At 42.1% G+C, this 20,026-nt stretch overlaps 1 protein-coding gene across 6 annotated transcripts in view; it reads right to left on the minus strand.

Moving 5' to 3' along the window:
* Positions 1-14,841, minus strand: part of ENTPD5 (ectonucleoside triphosphate diphosphohydrolase 5 (inactive)) — a 37,243-nt gene extending 22,402 nt beyond the window's left edge. For 2 of the 6 annotated variants that reach the window (XR_009418621.1, XR_009418620.1), the window contains exons 1-8: positions 12,570-14,314; positions 9,377-9,664; positions 8,099-8,178; positions 6,689-6,832; positions 6,268-6,343; positions 4,637-4,672; positions 3,726-3,814; positions 1,083-1,162 (exon numbers count right to left, since the gene is read on the minus strand). Coding sequence is in view for 4 of the 6 variants with exons in the window: in XM_059474550.1 (XP_059330533.1) it covers positions 1,083-1,162; positions 3,726-3,814; positions 4,637-4,672; positions 6,268-6,343; positions 6,689-6,832; positions 8,099-8,178; positions 9,377-9,593 (722 nt within the window). In the remaining 2 variants the exon portion in view is untranslated. The other 4 variants (XM_059474550.1, XM_059474548.1, XM_059474549.1 and 1 more) reach the window with 4 other exon arrangements.
* Between the last annotated feature and the right edge of the window lie 5,185 nt (positions 14,842-20,026).

Genomic DNA, 20,026 nt, shown 5'->3' on the forward strand with positions numbered 1-20,026 from the left:
AAGGCTTCCTTTCTAAAACAGAGTTCCCTTTGCCAGAACAACCCTGAGGGTCAAAAGAGTGACACAAACCCAAGAAATACAAAGAGTTGTAAAATGGGTGAATCTAAACCTGCAGGAAGTGGTTAGAGCTGATGTGGCACTTATACAAGATGATAATGAAAAGCAAAAAAGCACCACCTTAAAAATGAGGGAGGAAGAAGGGTAAGTGCTGAGTGCATGGGGAAAAGGGCAGCCACTCTTATGCAGCACACACAAAACTAAGTGCTCTTAGGGCAGAGTGCAGAACCTCCCACAACATAGGAACCGTGGCTTTGTGTGAAATTCACCTGTTTTGACCCCACAGGTAATTGCTACATTCATTATAAGCTAGAACATGAACAATGCTTATGAGAATGTCATCACACATTGCAGCAACATAGCTAGATTAAAATCCTGTTGACTCTTTCATTCCCATCTCTGTGTTTGGTCACTTACCACTTTTGTCATGTCATTTTAAACGTTTCCAGAATATTCAGAGTTAAACTAACCTCCAGCTCTCTCTCAACTTTTAGGAGATGATTTTTCAATCCCAATTATTTTAGGTGATCTAATGGACTGTATCAATGACTACAGCAATTAGTTACATCAGCAAATGTAAGGAGTAGGAGAGAATGACTATTAGACCAGCTCTGCTGTCAAGTAAGCAGATTCTATAACTGGCTGAGATGGTAGTGTTCACTCCACTAGGTCTCAGGAAATCCTCTTTCCAAATCTCTGATCGCTTTTAGTTCTGACTACTGGCACAATATCTACCTTTCTGCTTGTTTTAGAATATTTGGCATGAATCCAGTAATAATTCTTTTCCTTAAATATGGGTTCACAATGCTGTCCCTTCATTTGAAAGACTGCTTAATATTCCCTTGCAGTGACATTAACCATGATGCTGGAACGCTTCCAGCCAGCTAATGTCATGTTCCACTTCTACTGTTCCATGCAGATAAGTAGTAAAAAAGTTACGGTCTCTGCTGCTGGTACCAGGGTGATGTGGCTGTTAGCTCAGGGGCTGATTTCCCCAGTGGAAATAGCAGTCTTTTGCTCCTCACCTGTGGGTATAGAGCTTGTACGTGCTATTAAACATTTCAAATGAGGTAAGAAAATCCTCAGGGGTTTCCTTCAGAGTTTCCTAGAAGTAAAAAAAAAAAAAGTTTTCATTTATATTATGCAATAAAGAATAACCAACTTTAATGTAGTAACAGAGATATACCCATACAGTTTACTGCACACTCATCTGACCTGCTTTGAAAACAAAGTACAGCTTTCCAATGCTGCCACTGCTGTAATATCTGCAGCTTTTAACACTGATTTTATTTATATGCATCTTTGTGCTACTTCAATGTATAATAGGGAAGCACAACATATCAGGATGAAAACACTTTCTAATTCAGGTAACCTGAATTTTTTCAGAGTACTTACATGTTACTCTACATGTAAAGAGTCCCCATCCCCATTACCAGAAATCAGCTGCACTACAAGTGCTATGAACTTTTTCAAGTCACACTAGGCACCTAAACTGAGGTACTCAGAAGAATTAAAAACACAAGGTATAGGCCCCATTTTCACCATGTCAAAAGTCTTGCTGGTACTCAAGGAAACACTGTGACTACTCACTCCCAGTCTTAGGGCTGCTTCACCTAAATTAGCCTCTTGTCTCACCACCTCCAGTTTCTTCCTCTCAGTCTTCTCTCTGCGCACACCTCCATCCATCCCCCTGGTACCCTGCCCTGGCTTCCTGACAGACTAACTCACACTCTTGCAAGGCTGAACCGCTTCAGCAATCATTTACTGATTCTTTGTGTCCCCTCCCTAAGCTCTCAGTCTCAGTCTCTCCTCTCCTCATGCCTCATCCTCCCACCCCTTCTTGGCTCCATGCACTTTTATCACCCGTGGTTTTTCTGGGCCAAGCAGCAGAGTCAGAGAGAACTCAAACTGCACAGTCCTGCAGTTGCCATGCAAGTAAGAGATCCAGATCTGGGTTATTTTTTCTAGAGTCCTAGACAGAAGCCTGCTCAAAGCTGAAAGGATTTTGACAGTATTCAGCTTGAGCTTCTCCTGAGCAAATACAAATCAAAATTTCTTTTGGGTCTCAAGTTGATTATCACTGAAATGGCAGTCACATCCTTGGCCTCATACACACAGACTGCCATATTTTGAGTTCTGTTTCTAAACCTTACATCACAAAAACTATTTAGAGGAGAGATCCTCAAAAAAATTAGTTTGGAGAAAACAATTGTCTTTTTTTATGCCATACTTTCACAAAAAATGAGACAGACACCAGATAGACAATTTCATAATTACTATGATTGGTTTTCAGTTGCTTTTAGCTTTGGCAATAATGCCATGAAATTAAAATCAGCTCCCTGCAGTTGTCATTATATGTTCTTTACTTGCTTGTAATTCATATCTAATTAAAAAATCTCTCACAGTATTTTGTTCAAAACTAATACAAGAGCAAGCATGTGACTGCCTCGGATTGCAGGAAGGAAAAATCTCCACTGCAAATCAAAGGGAGGTATCCCCACTAATTCTGTCAGATGGAAAAAACTCCCAAAAACATACTGAGCTTATTTATTTGAACTTGACAACACAGGTGAGAAGCAGACATAGTGTACAAGCATGAACCTTGACTCCACACTGCCCTACAAATTCACACCATTAGTCCTGGTCAGCAGCAAACACTCCAGGCCTTTTCCTGCAAGGCTGGAAGGGGACATTTGAGTCTTGAGCTGCAGTTCAGCCTATTTCACGGTTCTATTTATTCTCCAAAACCCTGCCATGCAACACCCTTTCCTGTTGGTCCAGTGCCCACTTTAGCAGGTGTTATCAACACAAAACAGAGGACCAGCCCACAGTACACTTGAGGCTTTGCTGAACAGGATAAGGTTGCATGTCATGTTTCAACATAACACACAGTTGCAGAATTAGAATATCCTGATGTGAAAGCCATGTGTTTTGTAGGCACCAAAAATCCTTTGATAAGATAATCTTAAGTTCTATAAAAAAAAAAAATTAAAGAAATTACTCCTTCAGAAAGAGCGACATAAACACATCACAATATGAAGGTACAGAATAGGTAGTTTTCTCATGCAAACTGCAAACTTGGGTCACAGTTCAAACTATTTCTAAACAGCTATGGAACTTCTAAAAAATACAGCAGAGATGTCTGGGGGACAGAGAGCAGAATATTTAAAAGGAATGAGAAGAAGCTGATAAGAAAACAGAGAACTGACAGTGCTGCTATTAAAGAAATTTACCCTATACAACACTCCTCCCCCTCCAAAACTTAGTGAAGATCTGTTATCAGACTCGAATGGGGAAAAAAAGACAGCCCCTGCATTTCTTCTAATATTCAAGAATACTACCTAGAAATGTTCTACATTTATTGAATACACAGCAATATCAACATGAATGAGGCTTTCCCAGCCTGAGTCCAGAAAACAAAAGCTGTTTCTTTTTGGTTTTACTCATTTGCTTTCTTTTTATTTCCTCATGATTCAGGCTGCTTTGTTTGCAAGCGCCTATGAGCCAACTGCTGATCTCAAAGGGAACAGAAATACAGATGTTCTGTAAACCAGAGATGTTCTGCTTGTGCCACTGCTAACAAAGTGGCACCAGAGAGTGCAGCAGTGTTCAGGTCTCTCCACCAGCCTTGTGCAGTCCCAGCCCACGCACTTTTAACCACTCCTCACCTCAAACCGTGGCAGGAATGTGATTTGGGTTGAGGCTCCTCCCAAGTCCAGAATCCCAACAGTTTGCTGGTTCTGGCCAGACAGCTGCCCTGCAAACAACACCGTGCTCAGAACAGCCCCAGGTGCACAAATGCTGAAATGCAGACACTGTGTGGATGCTCAGGCAGCCCCCAGGTGATCTCAGCAAGACAAGGAGGGCTGGGCTGCCCTTCAAAGAAAAAACCTCAGAGAGAACAGGCAGGAAAACAGAAGGTATTACAGAATGAGATACAGACTTTCTTCTTTCATTCCAATCTCTCCTCCAAAGTGACAAAAACAGACAAATTTCCAGGTATAAAGCAAAAGCTGAAAGTAAGAGACAAAGTATCTCCTGCAGAAGACTGTCAGCAAAAGTACACAAATTTTGTAACCAGCATACAACTGGGCAAAAGCAGTAGGGGAAGGAAGGGCAGTAAGAGCCAAACCAGCTATTGTAATTTCTCTTCACCCAGAGCAGCTTTTTTGCTTGCCCATCTATCTACTAGGGTACTGATTTTCTTTTCACTAGATTGCACTCCCAGAACTCTCAGAGCCAGTAGTGCTAAGGCAGCATGCCCTGCAGCACCACTGCAGCTGCACAGCCCACACTGGGAGGAAGAACACTGCAAGGCCTTGTTTCCCACAAATTAGCAGTACCACTCCCCAAAGCACGTCAGGGAAACCAGCCTGCCAGTGCCTCCAAGATCTGAGTATATTCTGGCACCTTCAGGGTTAAGATGCCTCCTTCTTACTACAGACCCTGGAACACAGGCTGCCCAAGGCAATCCTCTGCTTTAGCACTGGTGAGAGGCCAAGGCAGAGGAACTTAGGGTGATCAACTCCACAGAAGTTACTCAAGTTCAAGTTTAGAGTAGTTACAAAGAAATAATTACCTGTCAAAAAGTTCACAGTGATCCAGGCTAAAATTCCTGCAATGAGTGAAAAAAAGAAAAAAAACCAAAAACAAACCAGTCACCATTAAATACTCCCACAATCTCCTGCCCACTGTAACTAGCCCTCCACAGGTTATTTATTTGCCTGGAAGTCATCACTAGCTTAACCCAACCACCCCAGACTTCAGAGATGAATTCAAACTCATAATTAAATTCTATGATGCATTATTGATTCATACAAGTCTCATGAGCTGAAATAGGTACGACTTTGTAATATCCATGTAACTGCAGTATACATAAATCATATCTATTGTCCAAACAACATACAAAGAAGTAATGAGCTGACACAATGCACAAGTTTCCTTGGGCCTGGTTTTGCAGCCCAGCATTTCAACTCCTAATCTGAAAACTGCATTGACACCACTGTGTTTTAATCTTAAGGTTTCTATAATTACACTACAGACAGAGCAGCAACCAGTAAAACACAAACAGCTCCTTTGATTCCAGTGGCTTGCTTGACACTTACATGATTCTCACCCAAACATGTGACAATAGAAGAGGTAGGGATTTTAAATAAACTTGGCAGGCTACCCTGTGCTCTGTTATGCCTCATAGATCCTGCCCCTGTCAATACAACAGTTCTCCCTACTGTACAATTTACCCATTAATCCATAGTCACAAACTATGCACTACACCATACTTATCAAATACTTCAATACTTTATGATACTTCTCCTTTTCTCTCAGCCCATGTGGACAGATTTTGTTCTTTAATCTTCCTCCATTTATTAGTTGTTTAAGCACTGTGATAATTCTTTCCTTCAACACCTTCCAAAGGAGCAATTTATCTGCCATAAGGAACAGTTCTGAACTGAACATAACATGCCAGGATGGCTCTTTTCATCAGGCATCCATACAGGTGATTATTACTTGCCCATTCTCCAAGGTAGTATGTCTAGATATGTAGCCCGAATGTTACACTGTTTTCTGCACTGCAAAATCATTGCTCACTCCAAACCTACAACATATTTCACCTTTTCCTGTATTTTACAGTACTTGTTTGCTACTTTACTAGCAGTATTTTTCCCAACAGCATATTTTTTAACTTACTATTTTATTATTTAGTTATCTATTTTCAATACTTGCCAATTATCCTTCATTCTCCTTTAATATTTACAGTCCTCCCAATTTTAGATTGAAAATTGATGAGCCGATCACAATAGGTTATTTTTAATGCTAATATTGCAGAATTTACAAGGCATTTTCCAAGGCTGACCAGCTTGCTATATATTGTCATGTAGCCTTTCAGAGGTGGACACCACCTCTTCTGCACCAGTTCCCAGGAGCAGGCTTCAGCTGGTCAGCCTGCATCAGGCAATGCTTATTGTTGAGACAAAGTTTTGTTCTGAATCTTGTGAAATCTTTTTGTCTATCTGCATTTGTAGCCCGAGAGGTGATCAAGTAATGAACACCACCTCAGAAAGACAGGATTGCATTGTTTTAAACAGGGCCAGAAATCTTTCTTTTTTCCGGCTTGGTTTAGGGACCATTTTTCTTTCCCTCATGTTTCTAAGATATCCCTCTTTTTCCCTTTTCTCTTTGCTTTTACTTTTTACCCCTCCTAAAACACACCTTCATGAGATCCGTCCATGATGCCAACACTGTCCTCTGGAACCAGGAATGGTGATTCCTCAAAGACTTCTTTCACCTGAGGAAAGAAACAGTGATTAGATTTCTTGGTCTTTGGAGACTTGTTCTGCTCTGAGGTTGACAAAGTTTTGTTTTATGCAGCAGCAGAAACTAAGATAAGTGTGTGGAGTAGGAAAGAAAGGAAAGAACTTTTGTAGGTCTCTCTCCATGCCTTCCACCACAGCAAGACACAGGATTTCAGGACCAGACAAGATACTCTGTGAGTTTTATGCTATCGTGGGATTACAGTCTCTTTTCAGAGATGGAATTCTCTTATGCTAAACAGAATAGAGAACTGAATTAAAAAATAAGAAGATGAAACAGGGAGAACAATACCAGTGCACCCAAAACAACTCAGTACTACCTCTGACAGCAGAGCCTGAGCTTTCTCCTCTGACAGCAAGCGAAGTCCAGCTGTGGCTTTCAACACCACTGGGGTCTTCTTCCAGAGATGAGGTGGCACAGCATCGACAGCCATGTCCAGCAATGTTTTGACGCTTTCAGCACCCTAAAAGGAAAAATATGCTTTTTATATGGTTTCCTTCTACACCCATCAGAGAATAGGCCTCTCAGTTTCCCCTCAAAACTTGTGAGAGCAGTATTCACTAGCAGAAGATACCCACACCCAAGACAAGTACAAAAACCATGCCATACATCTCAGTAGAACATTAAACAGAATGTCTGCATTGGAAGGAAAGGTGTATTCACAAATATATTTTAAGGAAGATAAATATCATTGTTTGTGGAAGGTATTTTTTTGAAAGGATGGAGGGAGGTGAGGGAACAGATTACCTGACAAACCTAAACATCTTGCAGTATGATGAAACTTAAATGATGCAATTACTGACTGAGGCTACCAAAGCAAGGGGAAAATCTGTAGATTTCACTAAATGCAACATAGGAATTCCAAGTGTGTCCATAGCAATTATTGTAATTAAAATGCCAGCTGTGCAATGGTTACCACACAAGGTACAGACATCACTGCTGGCTCTCAATTATTTCCACTGCTCTAGCAATCACAGTTTGGCAGTAGCAATAAACATTCTCCTGTGAAACGCCTAGAAATTTCTTTTGGGCTGAGTTCTCCTCTCCTACCCCAAAACCAAGTTTTACTGGAATCATAGGTGATTTTATAAAAGTTTTTAAAAAATCCCAAATCCATTCACTCTTCCATGAAGTGTCACACTCAAATTCCTGTAGCATGGAATCCAGCTGAGCAAAATGAGAAACCTGAAATCCCTATAATTCTAGCCCGCAACTTCAAGGCTGCTGAAGCACACAAAATAGTGGATCTAATCTGTCATTTCTCTGGCACCTGCTTTAGTTTGTGAAAGACCTTCCTGTCAGCACAGGGGGTCTGGAAAATGACAGCTTACTTCAGAACTAAGAAAATTATTTCTAAATCAGACAGAGTATGCATTTACTCATATTTGGGGTAGCTGTAGAAGAAATAAACACTGAATTTGGATGCTGCTAGAGACAAAAACCACTTTGTCTTTGAAATTCTCAAAGGCATATAGTCTAGTTATATAAACATTTAAGCAATTAATTAATCCACTGTTCCACTGATGAAATATGTAAAACACCAGCTCCTATTTCACCATGTTGAACTTAACTCACAAAAGTAGAGGAACAGGTTTAGAGAGACAGCAGCAGAACTTTCACATTTCTTCTTGACTTTTTGCAATTGCAATCAGTAATACTTGAACCTGGTAGAATCTAATGATTATAACAGAAGCACGACCAACCCCCAGGGAATGCAGGCCAGTCCTACCTTTTCAGGCTGATCAGCATATGCAGACAGACCTGGCTTCACAGACTCAAAGATTTCCCCTTCCACCTCTGGAAGGTTTTCTGCACAAACAAAACATTACATGATACAGTCAACAACTCACATCTTAATCTTTAATTTCCAAAGTGAAAGTGACTATCCTTGATTCTCCTTGCAAACAAGATTAGTCCCCTCCTGAAACAAGACTTGTTCCTTCATATCAGGAACATATTTAGCAGAAACTTGCCCTTGTACCCTCCAAGTTCACAAACAATTTATTAATAAACATGTTGTTGTAATTAAAATTATGTTCATTTAGCATTTGTGAACCACGGTAAGTTACAATAATGCAGCATAACTGTCACTTATTCTTAATAAATTTCTTTCCCTTTCTGTCCTTACACAAATTGTGAAATACTAGTGCATATTAAGACACACACCATCAATTTCCAATTATCCTTAGGTGATTCATCCAACTGAGATAGAACAGAGCTGACTGTGCTCAAGTACTTGGCTGAGAAGCCAAACAAGTTTGCCCACTGCTCCCAGAGCAGTTTGGGTGTAGAAGCTGTCCCTGGGTATTGCACACTGCAATCCAGGCTGAGTCCAACACATCTGGACCTTGTACCAGTCCTTCCAAACCATGGATGAAGTCATGCAAAGACAGACAAGCACTGTGTCCCAGCAAGCAACCCCCAACCTTTGCAAACCCGCTGGCTCACTGTACCCAAGCTACTTCATCCTCCTGAATCCATCCTGTCACACGTGCAGCCAAAATTGGGCACCTCTGCACCATGTGAGCACCAGATACACTGGAGTGTGGTGCATCTCAGCACACTTCTCCTGGAAATGGCTCTGACCTTCAGTACTTAATAGCTCTCTAATTTACTGATTTTAATTTGCTACAAAATGTGACATAAACATATGCAGAATTCAAGTATCTTGTAATAAAATTTAAGGTAACATGCAACCTGACAAAACCAGCCTAAGTATCTTTTCATCTCAATGAGATATTCCTTTTAAGCAGCTGCATAGATGAAAATGTTTGAAAATTCAGAATTCTCCAGTATACCCAGAATTGTATCTCTGAGACTCAAAAGACCTACAAAAAAGGTATGAACACAGCAAAACACCATGACAAATGGACAACAAACACCTGCAGGAGGACCATTTGAAGGACAAACTGTAGAAATCTTCAGCTGCTCCCAAATGCTGAGCTGGCAAAAAACCAAAACTGTTTTGAGAAGTTGGAACCTAAGTCAACACACATGGGGGTCTCACCTGGGCTCCTCTGCACAAAGGTGTAAATATGAATACGGGTTCCAGTGCTTCCTGCATCAAACATGATGCCATAAAAAGTGTTCGCTTTGGCATTTATAGGGCACACATCAGATGGAAAGAACTCCTTAAACCACATTTCCTTGTTTGAATGTGAAAGAACAAAGGGCAAAGAGGAAAATGCCAATGCTATAAGGATGGGAAGTCTGGAAGATGCCATCTTGAGGCTGTCAAGATGGACCCCTTGAGGCTGCCAAGCACGTATTAGCAATCACAGGGCTGCAGAAGGTCCTGAAGAGTTGAAAAAAAAAAAAAAAAAAAAAAAGAAGAAAGAATGAAAATTACCAAGAGCTCTCTCTCCTTTAAAACTCTGTTAAAAAAGAAAATAAATAAATAATTCTGTACACATAAATTCTCCCTTTAGGTGCTTTCCAACACCTCACCCAAAAGAGTTTATTGCACTTAGTGCTACAATTACATGAAACTAATTTGTTCTTTCATGGTAAAGTCTCTCCATTTCCCAAGCGCAGAAGAAAAGGAATAGTTTGGTTTCCAGTATTTCTAGTTTTCACTTTTAGACAATTTCTTTCTCTTGTCTTGCAGAATTTAAATATTCAGAGTCTGCAGTACCTCCTCCCAAAAGCCCAAATATTATCTGAAAAACAGCGGTGCCAGAGGGGAACTCTGGGCAGAATCACTTTAACATTTGCACACTTGAGATGCTGTGGCAGAACACAAGTATTATTCAGAGTCACAAACAAAGAGAATTTCATCTTGGGCTAAGAACAGCTGCTGGGAGAGATTAGCACACAGAGAGAATGAAGGCATGTCCTTCCAGCAGCATCCCCATCTCTGAGAAAAGCCTGAGCTGCACCAGAGGGGCAGAACTGAAGTGCACCTGAGCTCTGCCTCGCCGTATTTTTTCATATTTTTCTTTTCTGTCTTTTTGGTTTGGTTTTTATTTTTAGAATTATAAACAACAACAACAAAAAAATCAATCATAGCAAAACCCACACACTCTCACAAACCTAAAGCAGTTGCCCCAAACACTGAGGCTGCTTACAGAGCTTTTAACAAGTGTCCCACAGCTGTGTTACACAGTATTGGATATCAAGATACAACTACATTGTCCCTTAACACCTATCCCATTGCATGTATCTTTCCTAAGATATGCTAATAAAAGACATGGGCCCAGAAATCATGGGGTGCCCAGCTAAAAAGAAGGACAATTTCTGGGCATCTTTAACAGCAGAAAAGAGCATGTGCCCAGATGTCCCACCATATGCAGTGTTGCCTGCACCAACCCACACACAGAGCACTCTGCACACAGAAGGTGCAAACAGCTCCTTATCACTTCCCAGACACTTGGTAACACATGCATCCACCCACAGCACTGCAGATTTTACTTTATATGGCTGCTCATCAGCTGTGCCCAAGACCCCTGCCCACTGCTTGCTCTTACACTTGACTGCCTTTTAGCAATCTGCTCAGCCCCACCGTGTTCAGTCTCTTGAAATCTTCACTTGCTGTCTCTATCCTACAGGTATTCATTCCTAAATCCTCTCCTTTCCTTTCTATGTGTGTTTACCATAGCCTCTATTTCCTCACATCTTTCTCCCACACCCAAAAAGCTCACTTATACTCCACTTCCTTTTATCCCAGACTCAGCCCTTGTAAGACTTTTATTATTTCCATTCTTCACCTTTGTCCCCAGTTACAGCAAAGGGAGATTAACTTTTACCCATCCCCAGCAAAAAAAAAAAAAATCACATTTCTCAGACACCTCTGTAATGCCAGCATTCTGCTCTGTCTAGAGTCACAAAGTGCACAGCCCACTGCAGATGGGTAACCTCGCCTGCCTGCTGTGACCTTTATTTTTATCCTGCTGTTTCAAACAAATGCAGAAATGCAGGCAGAGACTCCTGATCCTCTCTGCCTTAGAAGCACACTCTGAAAAGAACTGACCACAATTCCACCAGCAGACAACAGCCCTGAACTCCAGCTGCAGTAATTTCTAAAGTACACACATTTTACGTGGAAAGGAGTAAATAGGTAGTTCTGTAACAAAAGTGCTCTCCTGAAGAGGCTTGATGAGAAGTGCCAAGCAGTTTGACACTTTTGTGGCCATGGATTTGTACTAAGATGCAGCTGGCGTTACCCAGGTTTGCTTCATCACAGGAAGGAGGGCCACTGAAAATCCAAGCAGCTGCACTCTTTTAACAGAACATAAGGTGCCTTAGTGAGAGCCACCTTCCAGCAGGTTCAAAGAGGTGTTATTCTATGCAATGTAAGGATTTTGTTTAATGAACTATCACAAATGCAACCCAAGCACCTGTCTTAAGAACAAACTCTAGAGTCCTATTACAAACAGCACATGTGACAGTTATGTAAGCCTCAGAATCTCTGATGATCCGAAAATATCTGAGCAACTGCCATCATTAACTCATACTTTCCTTACCAGACCTATGAGAACCTTAGTCTCACATGAAATTCCCTCACAAAGCTTCTCCTCTCTATCCCTTCTCAGATATACACCACTTTCTGTTTTCTACATTTCCCCTGACTTTTTTTCTTTCTCCTTTTATACCTCTAAGGACAAATAAAATCCCAACTAAACAACAAACTTACAACCAATCACCATGGGATTTTATTTTTCCTCTCCCTCATTAAGAATGAATGAGGGAGAGGAAAAATAAAATCCCATGGTGAAAAGCACACACTGAGCCCCTTCAATGACTGGTGAAGTCCATTTAATCAAGCACACCAGCAAAACAATGTCCACAAGAAGAATGACAACAGATAAGAGTAAGAAATCAGAGCAAGAGAGAGAAGTCAGCAGAGCATACCAAAAATGGAAATGGAAAAAATGTGGAAAGACAGAATCGAAAGTATGGAAGAAAAAAATCAGGGTAGAAATAGACAAGACATAGGTTACTGAGAAGGAAAAACATTTTCAAAACAGCTCCTCTCAAACAACTTAAAAGTTCTAGCTGGTATCAGAACTCAACAGGGTGGAGAAAATGAAGAATAAACAGAAAGGAGAAGACAGGGTAATTGTTGTGTGAGCACAAGGTTATTAATGCAATCGAGCAGGTCAGCGAGGCAAAGCCCGTGGCTCCCTATCACTAGGCTCAGTTAGTGTCCTTGAGAAGGAGCAGCAATAATCAGCACTGACCACGAACACGTTAGCACACACCTGAAGCAGGATGGAAGCAACAGCAGCTATTCCACTCCAGGGACTCCTAAGGAAAGCACCTCCAGAGCACCAAGCAAGGGACACTGCACCTGCACTCTGTCACCGCGGCTCCAGCTAACAGGATGGACTATGCATCAGGCAAGTCATGAGGTCATGGAGGCACATCAAATACCAATCCAGTTGTTTTATTCAAATTTGAGTTTATCATTACTCAATGCAAGCAGTGAAACACGATTATATAACTACGCAGGATGAATTTCAAGAAGTTGAAAGTTAACTTGAGATCACGTTAGTAAAACATTTACACAAACGCTGCAGCTGACCTCAACACCGCTGGGGCCTGAGCCAGCAAAACAGCACAGAACACTCATTTCCCAGAGCAGAGAAACACGTGTAAATGCCATCTGTACACAGCAGATTGTAGGTACCACATGAAAAACATCCAAGATAAAAAATTTGGGAGGTATGCAAACTGTATGATCCAGAAATACTGGGATGTTGCATAGAGACCTCCAAGACTGAAAGCATGAAAAAGAAGGAAAAAACCCCAGCAACCAAAGTCTCCCTAAACAACAAAAGTAAAAACTGCACCATAATAATAACTAACCTTAAGACAGCAAAACACAACCTTATTTAGAGCTCACCATACACAGAAACACTGGTAATTTTCAAGACAAGAAATATTCTATACTTGACTATTTCTGACAAAATAACATGCAAAACACAAACCACACAACAGAACCATCTCCCTGTAAAAACGAGTGTGATCGGAGGGGAGGGAGAAGCAGTGCATCAGAGATACACAGGAATTTCACTTCTGTTTCCTAACATAATATTGGGAGATATTTGGAGGTACACAAAAATATTCAAAAATAATTATAAATAGAAATTATATTTCACAAAAATAACTATTTTAGGAAACAAATAAAACTACATAATTCAATTAATATTCTTCCATGCTGAAGCACACCAGAAATCATTCAGAATGGAAACTCTTCTGTGCTCAAACAGTAACAAAATCTATTTTCCAGATGAGCAGCTCTTATGGTCACAAAATCTATTTCCCAGATGAGAGCTTTAACACTTAACACTCATGACTAAATAAATACTTTTTAACCTTTCTTTCCCCAGGGAAAAAAAAAAAGTTATTACATTTTTTTCTGAGTTACTTTTAGCTATTGAAAAAAATAGCTGTATGAATTGTTTCGACAAAAACTTAAACTTCTTAAAAGCACGCTGTTTAGAAAACACTATAGAAGGAATAACTGAATTCAAAGGCAAAATTTCCCAATATTTCCATAAAAATAGTGGAACATGCGCACATATGTTTTCCGTAAAATGCTGGCTCTAGAGCTTCAAACTCCAGGGGGAAAAGTAGAACCAACTCACAAACATCCGTTATCGGAAGTTTTAATCGTTCTTCCCCCATACTGAGGCTCCAAATACCCATTATTTATTTATTCACATTTCTGGCCAAGTGGGTTTTCAATTTTGCTCTTTAATTAGCCCCAGGCTAATTTCCAGGGAGCCGCTACCCGGCGGAGCGGGCCCCGCGCAGGGGCTCTAACGGCGCTTCCCTTCCCTTTCCCTGGCGCGGCCGCTATTCCTGGAAAACAGACCTTGGCTGCCGGCAGCCTCGGGGCCCCGGGCTCTGCGTGCTCCCGGGAACGCGCCGGACACGGGGCTGTGGGCTCCGTCCCTGCCGCGCATCCCGGCGCCAGCGCGTCCTGCCTCGCTCCATTTCCCTCAGCCGCGACCGAAACCGCCGCCCCGGGCACGCCCGAACCCCTCCCTACCTTCCTTCCCCCTGTCCTGGCAAAAGCCCCCGCGGTCCGCCCCGTGCCCGGGTCCCGCAGCCCTGCCCGGAGCCGGCCGCGGTGCCGCTGGGCAGGAACACCCGCAGGACCGCCCGTCCCCGCCTCACCGGCCGCCAGCGCTATCACTCGACCGGGACGGGGCGTCCTCCCGCCCGCCCCTAGGGATAACGGGGACGCCGGCGCAGCTTTCGCGTCTCCCGCCGCCTGCCCGGCCTCGCACCCAGCGGAGCGCCCTCCCGGGACATCGGGACCGAGCACGGCTCGGGGCGTTCACCCAGCCCGGGAGCGGCGCTCCCGATCCCGGCGCCGTTGGCACCGGGGGGATGAGGGTGGGGGTGGGGAGGGAACGGGACGGCGGGCGCGCGGTGTCCATGGCAGCGCGCGGACGCTGCCGCGCCCCTCCCCCCGCCCCCGCCGGCTGCGCGCGCTCACCGGCCGCTCGCGCCGCCGCATCCCGCCGGCCCCGCGCGCCGCGTCACCGCCCGCCCACGTGACGCGCCGCCCGTCGCGGGAGTTGCGCGTGGCGGGCGCGCGCCGCCCGGGCTCCGGGGGAACGGGAGTCAGGCCCGCCCGCCGGGCCCCGACACCGCGCCCGGCCCGCGGCCACCGGCAGCCGGCTCCCGACGGCCGGCACGGCACGGCTCGGCTCGGCTCGGCTCGGCTCAGCACGGCAAGGCACGGCGCGAGCTCCCCGCAGGCAGCGCCCGTCTCGCCGGAGCCGTGGTGTGGGGCGGCAGCGCCCCCCGCGGGCGGGAAGGCGCCAGGCGGGCCGGGCTGCCGGGACGAGCCCCGTGCCGCCCCCGCCGCCCGCTCCATCCCGCCGGGGCTCCCCCCTGCTCCTTCGCCAGGGAGCGCTGAACGGCGGAGCGGCACGGCACGGCACGGCACGGCACGGCACGGCACGGCACGGCGATCGGGGCCTTCAGCAGGCCATGGCTAAGGAGAGGCTGGAGCGCTCGTTCAGCTCGGAAAGGGAGAAAGCTGAGAGCGAACGTGCTGGGTTTGGCTCCTTGGGGGCGGCTTTAGAGAAAACGGAGCCAAACTCTGCTCAGAACATAGTGGAAAAGAAGCCGTATGCTGTGGCCCCTATTTGCTCTATCACAGATTCTTTCACTTTACCCTTATTCCTACTTTTCTAAATCCAAGTACCAAGCAAATCCCTTTTACAGTTAGAATAAAACCCCTGAAAATGGAAACGAAAATTCAGTTATTTTAACATCTAATTTATTGAATAAGAAGATAAAAGGTCTGATCCTCTGACATTGATGAAGTCAGCTAGTAGGAAACTATTTTCTTGCTCAAGTGCCAGTGCTTGCTTTCAGCCTATCTAGTACAAAGGATCCTGGACCTTTTTCCAGAAGGCCAATTTTCTTTCTGTATCTGTTATTTTTTCTCCTTTTCTAAACTTCCTCAGCACTGCACCACCATCTGTAGCAGACAGCTGCAGGATAAAGTGGAAACACAAAATGGCCTTACAGTACATGACCAGAAAATCTGTGAGAGAGAATGATAAAACTCAGCACCCACCAAGTATGGTGGGGATCAAAAAACTGCAGCAACTACTAGAAATGAGAGCTTGAGAGATGGACAGAGTGAAAAACATAGATTCTATATAAATGCTTTGTGATGTGAACCAGGAGATCATATCCAGTAGAAAGCATTAAAAGAAAAAGGCCCAAACTGCCAATAACAAAAAAATATAGAGGCATGTGCATCAAAGAAGCAATTTCCCCAAATCAAAATGTTCAAAAGCAACAGAAATAGCACAAATAATGTGCACAGAGACCTAGAGGAAGCACATAAGTGCTGTTGGTATGGAAACTGAAAACTAGTGTCCATCTTCCTAGACAGATGCCTAAAAAGTCCTTTGTATGATAATATTTTTTGGATTTGGAATTTCTGTAGTAAGAATAACTGTATGAGTTTCAGTATCTTATAAATTAGCAATGACTTTGTGGAAACCTAATTTCAACTAGGTTATCATTTTTTGGTCCTTATTTCTATGGATTAAACTAAAGGTAAACTCAAAGAGTTATTTGCATATTCTGCCATGTCATATGGAATTTTATAGAGAACTTCCAGTACAGATATGCTTCTATAGTTTCATTTTAATAATTATTAGGAGAAAATGAAGGCATTTTGAAAGTAAATGACTGTAGACAGTATTAGAGGCCATTTTCTTCAAGCTTTCTAATAATCTAAAAATTAATTACATGAAACAGACACTGACATATTGAAAACAGGATCACATGCAGTGCAGTACTGATTGACAGGATTACATTTTATAGGGAGTAAAACAAGTTCTCAGATTTACAAGTGTATCTCAGAATTTTTGTTAGGATGCAGTTTAAATTAAATTAGAGCTACACATGCTGCAGGATGTAGCCAGGATTGCAGATCTTCAGCCTCATGCTAGACATCTGTACCTACCAACTGCAGCAGTGCCTGAGCACTTGGATTTTAAGCCATAGAATTTGAAGCTTTCATACATCCTTGGTGAGAGATTAACGTGATCCTAAACCTCAGAAAAGTGTTTGTTTAGGATGGATTGGCTACTGAATAACTTGGTGACACACAGTCAGTTGGAATGCTTTGTCCAGGCTATCTCAAAGATGATAGAGCAGAAACACTCCCTGAAAAACCAGGGTGAAATCTGTAATTGAGGTCCAAGGAATCTTCTTGCCTGGAGAAGGGAGAGACTGGAACTGAGAGAGAAAATTGTGTATTGACCCTTTTATGTATGAAGGAGAGATAAGGAAAGGACAATGTATTTGAAACTAGTTAATGTTCGTACAAGGCCTCCCCCTCCCTATTTACAACCACTAACAGAAGTCATTGGGTTTGTTCTATTTACTTTAGAGAGCCATAGATTTAGAAGTTGAAAACACAAGTCTGTGCTTATGTTTATTTTTTAAATTTATGTGCTATGAAAAGCTGAGTAAGAGCAATGCAGAGCTAGAATTTTAAACCTGCTTTACACATACGGAATCCATTAAAGATATGCCTTTGAAATTTTCTTCTAATAGATTGATCTTTTCCATGTTTTTCAGGGAGAAAAATTTTTGAAAAACTGGATATCAATAAGTTGACATGAGAGAAAAAAACACCCATGTTTTGTGATTGCTTTTTGTCCAAATGGATGGGACAAATCCATGGTAATCTTTTGTTTCTTTGGTAGGTGGATACTGAACTGAGCTGATCACAGGATTCCAGTAAGTTCTAAATCTAACATAAGAATCTAGCTGTGTGGCTTGGTGTGAGGTACTTTAACTTTTTCAAAAAGTTGGTACACTATATACTGACTTTGTACATGAACTAGACTATACTGTTAGATCTTTGTGTATTGTATCAAAAGAAGAATGAGTGGAAATAAATTTTGATACTGCTAAGGTCAAGAAGTCAGAATTAACTTTGCTCAGTGCAGTGGGATTTATTTTGTTCAGTCATTAATGGAGCCCTATCCATCTTTACCAAACAAGTATATAATGTCTATTGTGACAGTAGCACTCCCCAGGTATATTTCCTTATAAGAGTATTGTAAAGCAAACTTCCCAGTATTAAAAAGTAAAAATATCTGCAGCCAGATTATGAAAAGTTTACTTACTCTATGGTTCATTGCTATCTGCATAAGAAGTGTGGGAGTGAGCAGGACTTTAGAGATACTTATGGCTTACACTGGAAATTCAAAGTCCAAGCAGCATTAAGTATATTATAAGCTGTGAATTGGGACATAAGATTGTAGTGAGGTATCTATTTGCACCTGAATGTTTGTGTGACAAAAATGAGGAATTTTTAAATTGATTTTAAGATTTGTTTTTGTGTTGATCTTTCAGCATTTAGACACAGTTCTCATGGAAAAAAAAAATCTTATTACCTCCTAAAGCCCTCTCTTGTTGAAAAGCAGATTTATGTTTTCTAGAGGATGCTCTTGTGAAAGTCCATGATCATACAAGGAGGTGCATTTTCACCTAGCACAGTGAGTTTTGATTAAAAAGGCAAAATCTCTGCAGCTGATGTTGCATTCATTATAGGATCACAGAGGGTGGACCATGATGGAGATTCATGTGCCTGATTTTCAGATACCAACTCAGATACAACTTTATTGCTAATTATAACCCTCCAAGGCAAGCAGTGTCAGCTTACCCTGGAGGAATAGGTAGGGCGGGGTTCTGGCATGCTCAGCTTGTCAGATGTGAGGCAGCCAGCACACGAGCCAAAATGCAATACTCAGACATCAAATTACCAGATAAAGTTCATCAGCAGGAGCCCTGGAGGCATTTATACATAAAGATATAGAAAGATGTGAGACACTTCCTTTGGAAAGGCAGGCTGCCACTTTCCAAAACGGACATGGAAGTGGATTGGAGCCTTTTTCTTGACATCGAGAGGAAAAAAAACCCCTCAGAGTGGAAGTCACAGGGCCAAATTTTCAGAGGTAGTTAGGCCATTTAAAAACAATTTTTGGACTGTAGCATATTAGATAGCTTTCAGAATATAGATTTCAGTGCTTTCTGAGCAAGAAACTTTAATAGTCTTCAAAGTGTTGACTATAAAATTATATTTTAATAGTCTAAAGAAATTTATTATGAGATACTTTAGACTCTACTTTTGTATAACATAGAAGATACATTATTTAGTTTATCTTTATATGAAATATTAAATAAAAAGAATGAGTGGAAAGCAGAAACAGCAGTGAGATGAGGCAGGTAAATTACAATCAAATAGCATCTGCAGCTTGATCTAAAAAAGGCAGTTCATTACTAGAAAAGGAACACACAAGATTTGTATTTCTAGTTCAATTATTTAAAACTATCTGTGTTAAAATGCTGTTGGAAATGTAGATAATTAGAAAAGATGTTTGCACACAAATGAAAAGATCATACAGGTGTGTAGAAGATAATCTGGAGAAAGTGCAGGAATAGTCCTGCAGTACCTCAGGGAGCAGGTAACCTTGATAATAGACTGCTTTTGTTACAGGAGAAGATGGATTTTAGAATTTCTAAAAGAAGGATACAATGGATTTTAATAGGACAACAGCAAAGTCAGAATAGCAATGCTGATTAGGGAGAAAATGAAGGCATTGTGGAAGTAAATGACTGTAGACAGTATTAGAGGCTGTTAATTAGTATTTCTTTCCTAGGTACTTGAGTGAATGCCAATGTCTTAATAGTGATTTACCTAGAATATTTTACCTCTGCAACACAGAAAATACTTTTCTCAACCTAATATTTATTACACAGCAGGCCACATTATCAGATTCATCCTCTTCTGCAGTGATCCTTCCACATGTTCAGATGTTAACAGCACAGACCAAGTAAGGCAGCTATATACTTTCCTTAAACAGCAGCCAGCAATTAGCAACTCATCTGCACTTTTCATTTTGAAAGTTAGCTTCTGAGTAAGGCTGTGAATTCTAGATCCCCTGTCTGCTGCACTGCTGCTTTGACTCTGTGTCTGAAATCCATCTGAAATATACTTCTTTTTCTCCTTCTTAAGGACCTCATTTTTTCCCCAAACCAGGAGCTTGCAAGACCCTGTACAGAGCACTACCATTTGGACTAGTGGTTAGAACCTGTGTATAAAGTGTTGGTATAACTTGGTGGAGATGTCTGTGATCAAATTATATGTACATGGAAACAG

Source organism: Ammospiza nelsoni, chromosome 6, assembly GCF_027579445.1.
Source record: "Ammospiza nelsoni isolate bAmmNel1 chromosome 6, bAmmNel1.pri, whole genome shotgun sequence".
Classification (NCBI taxonomy): Eukaryota; Metazoa; Chordata; class Aves; order Passeriformes; family Passerellidae; genus Ammospiza; species Ammospiza nelsoni.